This window comes from Rutidosis leptorrhynchoides, chromosome 8 (assembly GCF_046630445.1).
Source record: "Rutidosis leptorrhynchoides isolate AG116_Rl617_1_P2 chromosome 8, CSIRO_AGI_Rlap_v1, whole genome shotgun sequence".
In the NCBI taxonomy this organism is placed as follows: Eukaryota; Viridiplantae; Streptophyta; class Magnoliopsida; order Asterales; family Asteraceae; genus Rutidosis; species Rutidosis leptorrhynchoides.
In genome coordinates, this window is record NC_092340.1 from 96,081,636 (window position 1) to 96,093,321 (window position 11,686).

General features: G+C 33.2%; 2 protein-coding genes across 3 annotated transcripts; one reads left to right on the forward strand and one right to left on the reverse strand.

Annotated features, from left to right (window-relative positions):
* Positions 1–3,207: 3,207 nt before the first annotated feature.
* On the forward strand, positions 3,208–7,715 carry LOC139862012 (SNF1-related protein kinase catalytic subunit alpha KIN10-like). 2 transcript variants are annotated; one of them, XM_071850552.1, is made up of 11 exons: positions 3,208–3,543; positions 4,548–4,758; positions 4,848–5,032; positions 5,106–5,288; positions 5,363–5,494; positions 5,594–5,779; positions 6,093–6,182; positions 6,259–6,342; positions 6,430–6,561; positions 7,015–7,248; positions 7,337–7,715. In XM_071850552.1, the coding sequence occupies exons 2-11, from the start codon at positions 4,572–4,574 to the stop codon at positions 7,448–7,450; spliced, it is 1,527 nt and encodes a 508-aa protein (XP_071706653.1). In that variant the 5' UTR covers positions 3,208–3,543; positions 4,548–4,571; the 3' UTR covers positions 7,451–7,715. The 2 variants fall into 2 exon arrangements, with proteins under 2 accessions (XP_071706653.1, XP_071706654.1); XM_071850553.1 differs by lacking the exon at positions 3,208–3,543 and having other exon boundaries at positions 4,025–4,758.
* LOC139862013 (uncharacterized) lies at positions 7,684–9,013 on the reverse strand. The gene has a single exon (XM_071850554.1). It carries the CDS (start codon positions 8,979–8,981, stop codon positions 7,803–7,805), a length of 1,179 nt encoding a protein of 392 aa, XP_071706655.1. The 5' UTR covers positions 8,982–9,013; the 3' UTR covers positions 7,684–7,802.
* Between the last annotated feature and the right edge of the window lie 2,673 nt (positions 9,014–11,686).

Here is an 11,686-nt window from a genome sequence, read left to right on the forward strand (position 1 = left end):
ACTGTTGTCTTGAAGATATATATAATTTGACTTGGTCTCCGGTTGATATCACGAACCTATCCATATATAATATATCAATACCTTTTCTTTTTAAACAAATTTCACATATATACACTTGTTATACTTTTAATACTTTGAATAATTCCTTAGTCCGTAGTTAGCACTTCGTTGTTAGTAATTCAATTTTAATGGTTCATTTTTAGATGTTTAATATACCCGCAATGAAATAAATAAAACCCCCTAACGAAATAAATAAAACCCCATCGTATATGTATTGGTCGAGATTAATCTTGACCCACGGTACCGGTGTTGTCAAATGACGTGTTGCGTACATAAAGTACCGGTGTTGTCAAATGACGTGTTGCGTACAAACATGGGATCTTATGATTAATCTTCTCGTGTTGTTTGCGGGTGATCCTGAACCATATAAAATTGAATTATAAGTACATATATATAAAATATCATGTTATCTTAGAAATATGTGATTTTATTTAATTTTTCCCAATTAATCCCGAAGTTAAACAAGTCTTAGATATCCGATCTCGTTTTGGTCATAGTTTCTTCGTTACAACTCCGTTTTCGTTGATTCAACTTGTCACTTCCTTGGATCGAGTCCCTCTTTAAGACTATGAACTGTAAATACCTTAGTTTGTATTCGAAATCACAGGTCATAGGTCAACTTTAGTGAAACTTATGAAGTTAATCATTTTCCATCATGTAAACAACCTTAAATGATTATTTTTCTAAAAATACTTATACTTTGAGTTAAATCATGAAATTTTTATGTGTTATCATATTCATAGTAAAAATCATTTTTCCAGAAAATAAACCTCCAATTCAAAGTTTAAGATGGTTTTTAATTATCCAACCCAAAACAGCCCCCGGTTGCACTCCGACGTCGTAAATTCAGTTTTTAAGGTGTTCTTTGAAAAACCAAGTTATACCTTGTTAAATTAGCATATATTTATGATATATTACAGGTCTTGAAGTATTTTAAAAGTTAAGTTAGAAGGATCTATTTAGTTTGCAAACAAGTTTGAAAACATTCAAACTATGTTCTTGTTGTTAAAATTTTATACCACAAAATAAGATAGCTATATATATATGAATCGAATAAGGTTATGAACATAGATTCTACCTCAAGTTCCTTGGACAAGGTTGCTGTAAAAGAGGAGTAAAAAGCTAGAACCAAAAGGGTGATGGAATTGGATGAAAGATTGGAAGTAAGTTTGTGTTCTTGGAAGGATTTCTTGAAGTGTTTTTGGATGGTTTTCTTATGGTGATTAAGTAAGGTTTTTGAAGCTAAATGATGTGGAAAATGCTTGGAGATGATCAAGTATGAAGTTAAGAGTATTTTGAGAGAGAAATGGAAGTGTAAGTATGAGAAAATGGGGTGAAGAAATGGTGTGCATGCATAAAAACGTTTTTAGGTTATAAAGGAAAAAAAAGATACCTAACTTTGTTTTCTTGCTAAATAATTCATGCTACTTGACAAATGGTTGGTTCCACATGTTTCTTAATCATTTAAGGCTGCTAAGGAGCAGATTTTTATTGGTATATACCAATAGTAAATACATCTAGAAGCTGCGTATGATACGGGTACATATACTCTAGGTATACGTATAGAAATCTTTGAGGAAACGGAACGAGGATTCAAATATAGCTATCTTTTGTAAATATACTTATATTGTTTTATGTATGTAAGTCCTTTAAAAGTGATAAAATACATATCTATACGATGCATGTATAAGTAATATAGGTTATAAGTATTTACGTCGAAAAACATTACGTATAGTTATCGTTTTGAAAACTTAAGTTAGTAGTTTTAAAATATACTTATAACTTATTGTTATTAATACAAAATGAGATATTAAAACATTCTTAGATCATGTTAAATATGTATATATACATACATATATATACACAAACGTATAATTATCATATGTTATATAGTTCGTGATATCATCGGTCAAACTAGACGGTCAAACGTTGTGTAAACTCTTTTCGGAAATATAAATCTCGACAATTTGGATTGCTTATCATGTTGGTAAGGTTTAATTTATGTAAATATTAATCTTATAAGTATAGAACGATCGAAAAAGTGCGGGTCGTTACAACATGTTTTGGTAATAGGTATAGAATTAGGCTATTTTTTTGCACATATTTTTTGTTTTATTGTTGATTTTAGTTTTGGTAATAGGTATAGAATGAGACTAATTTTTGCACACGTTTTATTTCTAATTTTTATGATTTTAATTTTTTTTTTATGATTAGAAATAGGCAATGATTGTCTACTTAACTATTTAATTTCCTTTAATATGTTTCAATGATGTCAGTTGTTTTGTTTTGATAGGTTCGACGCACATCATCATCTTAAGCAGGTTATAATGATAGTGTAATTATAGACTATGAAAAATGTGTTTTTTTGTTTTATACAAGAAAATTCAAGAGTATGTTATCATCCATACGAGTTTTGCTGAAAAGCGGTGTTGCAAAATTCTTCTTGATTAGGCTGCTTTCAATGTAATGATTTTGTGAGTTTTGTTTCAGCATTTAATTGTGTTTGCTCTAGAACATGGTGGGGATGGACACGGAGAGAAATATATACTTCTGAGCTTTGATGAAGCACATAGTTTGTTACATCAGGTTTGTTGAATCTGGTTGGGTCATGCTCTATCTTTAATGGGTGAAGTTGTAAATTATCCTCTTTTGTTTTTTAGTTGTAATTGTATTTAAAAAAACACACACAACCTGCCTATTGGGTATACCCTTTTACTGCCATAGTTTGTAACTCACGGGCTCTTAAATTGTGATTATAGTTTAGTATACAACCCCTTTGATCCAGTTAAGCTGTTTACCGACAACAACACTTGTGATACTCTCTTTATTATATTGTTGATTAATATAACATTTTATGATTGAAGTTTGTTTGTTAAATAGTCCCCGTGTAACAAATTCAAGCCTTTACATTTAATCGTTTGATAAAGAGAATATCATGTTTACAACAATTCATAATTTTATGTTGTACAATCAATATATGTATGAACTAAAATTTATCAAACTATTACTAATATGTGTTGTATACAAAAACATATTTTATAAATTCAACTAAAACAGTTGTTTTGACACTTTTCGTATAATATGTTATTATATATATATTATATTATTAAATTATAATGATTAAAAATGATTAATGATTTGTTGTTGCGTGGCTATTCATAAAGCTTTCCTTTCATTCGATTTCCTTGTTCCATCACCCCCTTCCTTCCAACTTCAAACCCTTGTCACACACACACAGTACAACCTCTACCATTTTTCATTTTAATTGTTTTTTATATAGAACATTTCAATATCTTATATCTATCTATATCTATATATCTGCTGCTATATACACGTTGATTTGTCAAATTAAAGTTCATATCATTCGATTAATGCTGTGCAATTGATTTTAAATCGATCCTATCGTCACAATTTCGCAACCACCATTCATAATCAGGAAGGACGATAATTTTACATGATTTGACTTCATTACTCTTACTATTGGTTAGTCTATTCTCTAATTTCCTATTAATTATTCCTTTTTTTGCATGAATTAATAATATCTGTATGTATGTATTTAAAATATAATACGATTCTCTAGCGCTGTTTGTAATTGTATTTTAGGTTTACCTAATTCTGAATTTCAGATCTGTGGCTGATATTTGAAGAATCTCGCTTTTTCAGTAATTGTTTCAATTACGTTTTGTATGAGATTCCTTTTGTTTAATTGTATATTTATTAATTTTCTATCATTCTCCTATTCCCAATTGTGTTGCTCTTATTATATCACCATTTATTATATTTATATTTATATTTATATTTATATTTATATTTATATTTATATTTATATAAATGTAATTAAGCTAATTCTGTTAGTTATTTATATTATTTCCTTTCTTAGTATGGTGCTAATGTGAGTTCTTAGTAATTATTATTGATAGCTGTGAAGATATGTTAGGTAATCTCGACCGAATTACGTGATCCTCGTGTGTTCTCGTCGTGGTTTGTTTTTTTATTCATGTTTCCAACTAGGGTTATTCTATGATAATTGCAACTTTCCCTTTTTGCCAAACTGTCAAGCTAAGTTACCTAGTTTTCCCAAATTCGTCATGTTGAAATATTTGTGACGTTGTAGTTGCTTCTTAATGCTAAAATAATTTGAAACTTGAGAATTCATTGAGAATACCTTTCCGTTAGTGGCAATGTATTTCCGTTTTATCTTAAAGATATTAACGTAAAAGTATAAATAGCTGCCTCTAAGAGACAGCTTATTTAGACAATTGTTACTAGTATTATCTCAGTAGTGGGTTACCTTTAGTACGTGAACCCATATGCGAAGGGGACAATTATTGTATAGCTTCATCTCAAGGTAAAATGTGAAATGAATACTGCTTTTGTATCTTCATTTTCACATTAATATTAGAGTCAAAAAGTTTGTGAAAATAGCTTATGAATGCTAGTCGTGGATAATAACAGTATGTATATATAAGTATATTAATTATGTTCAGTAAACCAATATCGGAGGATAAGCTATGGAGGGATCAGGGCGTGGTGGGACCAGTGTGGAAATGTTTTTACGCAACTATAAACTCGGGAAAACACTCGGTATTGGTTCATTTGGGAAAGTGAAAATTGCAGAGCATACGTTAACAGGACACAAAGTAGCTATAAAAATCCTCAACCGTCGCAAGATCAAAAACATGGAGATGGAAGAAAAAGGTAGAAACTTTATCAATGAGAGTAATAATAAATTTTAGTACTACGTATATAGTTATTATATTAAACTTATGTATTTTGGGCTTTTGCAGTTAGAAGAGAGATTAAGATATTGAGATTGTTTATGCATCCGCACATTATCCGCCTTTATGAGGTTGTAGAGACACCATCAGATATCTATGTTGTTATGGAGTACGTTAAGTCTGGTGAGCTTTTTGATTACATTGTAGAGAAGGGGCGTTTGCACGAGGATGAGGCTCGTAACTTTTTTCAGCAGGTTAAGATTAGTCCCACCCATTTTCTACACTTTTTGTATGTTAATATAAATTTAAACCCATGTTTTGAAGCAGATAATTTCTGGTGTGGAGTACTGCCACCGAAATATGGTGGTACACAGAGATCTCAAACCTGAAAATCTGCTGTTGGATGCCAAATGCAATGTTAAAATTGCAGATTTTGGTTTGAGTAATATCATGCGCGATGGCCATTTTTTGAAGACAAGTTGTGGGAGCCCGAATTATGCAGCTCCAGAGGTATTAATTTTGTTAATTATGAGTTTTCTGCATTTCATTATATTTTTGTTATTAATTTTACACGTTTTAAATAGGTTATATCCGGGAAACTGTATGCTGGGCCCGAGGTAGATGTATGGAGCTGTGGTGTTATCTTGTATGCTCTTCTGTGTGGGACCCTTCCTTTTGATGATGAAAACATACCTAACCTTTTCAAAAAAATTAAGGTGCGCCTGTTTAATGTGATTTGGAATTTATATTAGAGTGGTTCATTATGTGGACCCCATGTAATGCTTATATGTGAATCATGGTTATATGTTCTTAAGGGTGGAATATACACACTTCCAAGCCATTTATCAACCGGGGCTAGAGATTTGATCCCACGGTTGCTTGTTGTTGACCCAATGAAGCGCATGACTATTCCCGAGATTCGTATGCACCCCTGGTTTCAAGCCCATCTGCCACGTTATTTGGCAGTCCCTCCACCAGATTCTATGCAGCAAGTGAAAAAGGTAGGAACGCATATTATGTTTGCAGAACTTGGAACTTACTTGGCCAGTACTTGGTCAAACTTGGCTAAAACCCGTGAATACTCGGTCAAAACTCGGGATTATTCGGAAAATGGTCATAACTCGGTCAAATTTTGTCAGAGTCAAACTTGGTCAACATTTGAGTACCCCCGAGTTTCCGAGTACTCCCTAAAAAGTCCCGACTGAGTACTCTCCGAGTAGCGATTTTTGCAACCTTGAGTCTGCAATATGCTCTTTATTTTGTGAAAATCACTTCAAATGACTCGGCATATATATTTACTTTTTTGGGTTGCAGACTGATGAGGATATCCTTACAGAGGTGATAAAGATGGGGTTTGATAGGGACAGTCTTGTTGAGTCACTTCGCAACCGAGTGCAAAACGAGGTAAATTTATCTTCTTTATGCAAGTAGTTTAATCAATTTCGTGTTATACTGTCATTAATGTTTGTTTTATTTTCAGGGAACGGTAGCATATTACTTGCTACTGGACAATAGGTTTCGTAACTCAAACAGTTATCTTGGAGCTGAATTCCAAAAACCTGTGGTTAGATTGTCTTTTAATATTGTTATCTTGTTCGTTTTGGTTGTAATCAATGTTTGGTACCTGTTACATAAGGTTTAACAAATGCAGGAGGGTTACAACCGTATGAATTCAAATGAGGCTGCTGCTTCAGCTTTTGCACAACGCACAACTGGTTACATTGATTATCAAGGACCAAATATGAGAAACCAAGTGGATAGGAAATGGGCTCTCGGGCTTAAGGTTACTACTCACGATAAGTGATATTTTGTACTGTGTAGTGTGTAACTGTAACAATGTTTGATTATTAGATAGACAAAAATATCACAGATGGTCTCTGTGGTGTGTATCAGAAATCACCGGTGGTCCCTGTACTTTTTTTTTTGTCATGGATGGTCCCTATGGTTTGCATTTTGGATCACCGACGGTCCCTGTGGTGCAAATCCACAGGGACCGTTCTTGGCAAAAAAATGCAAATCATAGGGACCATCCTTGACGGAAAAAAGTACAGGGACCACCGGTGAGATCTGATACAACCCACAGGGACCATTTATGATATTTTGTCTATTAGATATTACATTAAGGAGAAGCTTGCGGTAGTTAGTGCACTTGCTCTGAAAACTCAAGTGTAACAATTGTTTTTTGGGCGTGTATTTTGTTCGTTAATAGTAAGTATTTATGGTCCATTTTTGACAGTCTCGAGCCCATCCTCGTGAGATAATGACAGAAGTTTTAAAAGCTCTGCAAGAACTAAATGTGTGCTGGAAAAAGATAGGGCACTACAACATGAAGTGTAGATGGGATCCTAGTCAGCATGAACGCACCATAAACAACGGTATGCAGAGTAGTCATTACCTTGAAAACGAGTTGACTATAGTAGATGCTGACATCACCTCAACCTCCCCCAATGTAGTCAAATTTGAAGTCCAGGTAACAAGAATTACTCATCTACCCTTCAAATATTTCTACGTGCATCAAGTTTCTTGCTGAATGTTTTATAACGTGTGTTCTCATATAGCTTTATAAAACTCGCGAGGAAAAGTATCTGCTTGACTTACAAAGGGTAAGTGGACCCCAGTTTCTGTTTTTGGAACTTTGTGCTGCGTTTCTTGCTCAGCTTCGTGTTCTTTAGAAGCTTCGAATGAGCATAGCCCGAGATGAAGACCAAGTCTGTATATATACCAAGTCTCGTTTCGGGCTCTATGTTATTATCTATATGTAGGCGAATCTTGTGAGCAGATCTTTTTGTGCAACTCATTAGACGCCTCGGTTTTTTAAGTTCTTATATTTGGTTCTTGTTGTATTCTGTAACCCATAACTTTTTTCAAGTTATGTGGTGATCATCAATGTAATCTTTATGGGATTAATTAATAAGTACACATTTTATATAAATCAAGTGATGAACATTAGAAACAAAACATTGCAGTACTACATGACCATTTAGTTACGTACCGCATCACCGAAACTACAAAACAGTTAACTAACTAATTAACAAAACATATAGTTGGAAGATCAAGAGAGTTCCATAATGACAATTCTCCTTCAGTTGTATTAGTTTCTGAAGAAATCGAAATCACATTCTCCTCTTCGACATCCTTTTTCGACCCCTCATCTGATATGGACCTTTGCATTTTGGACCTTTCTCTTGACTTTGGACCCTCTTCTAGTCCAAGTTTTAGTTTCAAACACTCTGGTATGCCGTTAAACGCGTAGAGAGAAGCCGAGTATTTTCGCTCGTATTTCATCCTTTTCATTGCTTCAGATATTGTTAACGGCTCTTCACCTTCTCCGTTATAACCCTCCTCCTGATTCGGATCCGACGCTATTTCTTGAGCTATTTCAAAAGGCGAAAAGTTACACGAGGTTCCGATTTCGTCAATGAACCTGAAATCAATCACTCCTGCATCACTGTCCCCTTCATCATCATCTTCCATCACATTTCCATTATTTGTATCGCCACTCGAACATTGTAATTCAGATACTACATGATCATGATCATGATGATCCAAATTAGTATTATCAGGTTGTATCAACTGACCTGAGTTGTTATCTTCACTTAACATCATTATATCATTATTATCAGCAACATAATAATCATCTTGGTCATTAAGAAAATCAGTAAAGATTGTATCTGAAAACTCTAACATGTCATCTTTAAACTCCTCCTGCTTCATATCATCATGACAATTCATGATCATCTGAGAAGCGTTCTCAGACGACGCACTTGCAGCCGTGGATGCAGCTAACATATTGTTTCTAGCTTTGAGTCTATGAAGAAGCAAGTTTGTAATTTTCGAAGGGAGTGCAGGTGTGGTTAAAGATGATTGAGACGAAGGCCAAAAGTTGGTTCGAGTATTGGCTCCTCTTAGTAAACAAGCAGCTTCATCATATGCTCTAGCTGCTTCTTCAGCTGTATCAAAGGTGCCTAACCATACTCTAATCTTCTGTATGGTGTCCTTAATTTCTGCCACCCATCGACCCGATGGCCGTTGGCGGACCCCCACGAACCGTTTCCTAGCCCGCCTAGGGCCATCGAGTGCAACCGCCGCTAGTGAGTCCATCACCATCTCATCTCTAGTCAAGTTTTCTACAGGATGATGGTCAGTATTTTTGTCACTCACAACATGTTCTTGATCATTAGTAAGTTTTCTCTTCCTAGCCATTTTTCTATATGATTATGATGTTTTTTGAGATTGGTAGGTATATAAGTTGGGTATATGTATTATATGAAACATGTTGCATATTTATATAGGAAATGGAAATAGAAGATCTTGTCAAATTGATAGCAACATCTGAATCTGAAAGGGTTTTAATTCTTGTACATATCTCTTTGTTAATTTTCTTACATTATTTTATATATTTTCAGCTTGTGGCCCCTAGATTTAACCATTTGGAAGGTTATCTTTGATTGGGGGAGGAGGGATTAAACTATTCAATCATTTTAATATCATTGTTAAATATATTAGTTTAATTTGACCTAGTCTAAAGAGTGTATACTACCTTACCTAGCTTCCTCTAATTTTCATGACCTCATTTCCAAAAGTGGATTAATATTTTATGACTAGTTTTGTTTAATATGTAAAGAAGCGTGATCTTTATGGACATTATTTGAAACCACTACAACTTTTTAATAACTTTTTTTTTTTTTTAGCAAAAAAAAAAAAAAAAAAAAAACGATAACATTAAAACTTCACGACGTTTAATAACTATGTGTTTAATTTGGTTGGCCATAAAAGCCTAAGACGTCTAAGGTTTGAACTTCACTAGACGTAATTTTGCAATGACAATTAAGGAAAATGGTTGAAAATGGTCATAAGATAATCTGAGTAGGTTGCGTACATCTTAATAAAGAAATAATCTCCGTTTGCTCTAATTTCTTCTCTCATAAATATAACTTTCCCTTGATAAAAAAAAAAATAAATATTAACTTTTCCTTGATAAAAGAAGAAAGTGGAATGCATTGCATCACGAAACACATATATTAATTAATTATTAATTAATTATTAATTATTAATTAATTAATTATTAATTATTAATCAATATACTAAAACAGAAACATTATTCACTTCATTATTATTTTTTACTTTTTAATAATCTTATTTTTATTTTTATTTAATTATTAATATCATTTTTGTTTTTATCTATTAAATGAAAATGGACTATCTATTTGCGACACATGAGTATATAGTATTTTAAGAAAGTTTTTAACAATAGTCTTTACAACTATCGTTAATGTATTGTGCACAACGTTTATATTGATTTTCTTGCGGTTATTTGAATGTACAAGATATTTGAGCAATAATGACAGTTTTATATACTTTTATAGACAATATGTAGTGGACCATTTTCTGCAACATTGTGTGGGGTGTCTCCCTCGTTCCATTCCAATTCCTATTTAATCAACATTCAAATATCAAAACCTAATAGCTGTAGTTAGCTATGGGATGTAGCTAATTGATAGTTTGTATTATAAGTTCATAAGAAAAGAGAAGCTTTGAAATAATCACCCTTATTAAAAAACTATTGTACCCCCTTCATGCCAACAAAAAGAATCCTCAAATCAAAACCCTCAAAAGTGATCTTATGTTTGTTTGCAGGGTCATAATAGTCATTTACTACTTTACATGTAACCCCACAAGTCAATTTATAGAAAGTTGCATCATATAGAGACAAATGGAGCAATTTACAAGACGAGTTACGTAGTCATCCTTCACTTGAAATTTAACATAATATCCTGTCTACCAAACACGATCGACTTGTATTGTATGTATTATATATATATTTGTTACATAGTTCTTTACAATAACGTGTGTAATAAGCATAACCACTAATGTGACCAATGGAAAACAATCAAGTTTATTAAACTAGCGTTATTGGGATTGTTTATTAATGCGCCATTAGGAAAGAAAAAAACAGTTAAAATAGATAAAGTTTTTTTTTTTTAATAATAATAAGTAAAGTCTCAAACTCCTCTTAATTGGTATATGATACAGTGGCAAAAAGATTCTTAATTACCGATGATACATAATAACATACTACCGTGTCTAAAATTAATATTTGATATCATGTCATATAACTACATATAAGATAAACCTTATGGTACACCAATAAAACCTCACTATACTTGAAACAATATAACCTCCCTATACTCCTATGGTACACCAATAATGAAACAATGTTTAATTTTTCTAGAGCTTTAACTCTCAAGCTAGTTTGTTTTTAATGTCAATATAGATAGAGAGGAATATTCAAATGAAAACAATTTTTAAGTTGAGATTCAAGGGACCAATCAGATTGTGACACGTGGCGCGATAATGTAACAACCCAACCCGTTAACCAATCAATAACGCGGAATAAAAAAAAATATTTTGCTGGTACAGCACATGGCGCGGCGCGCAAAAGGGCCTGGACAGGCTGCTGTCCCAAAAAGTCCCAAATGCGAAAATGTTTGACCACTTCCCGACACATTTAGACTAAACGGTTTTCACAACATATTATAATAGTTAAAACTAACACGTCCCATCAATAAAAAGGGTTTTACGACACCGGGCCCACATATGCCCAAATTACCCTTTAAGTACCAATTTCAAGTTTTCGACCACACGACTTTTAACACAAAATAAAGCCGAGCATGGCGATTGGGGATACGCTACCCAATCCTAATCAATCCAAAAGCAAGCCTTCTAAAGCAACTACGCGAGTCCACTAGTCCCACGCTTACCCGAGCCACCGCATCCATGCAAATCTATAAAAAGGTAAACAACGAGAGGGTAAGCTAACGCTTAGTGAGTGAAAATATACTACATACATATATATACATAAAATGGACACGCCACAATAATCAAATACCGCATACCGGAGCATCCAA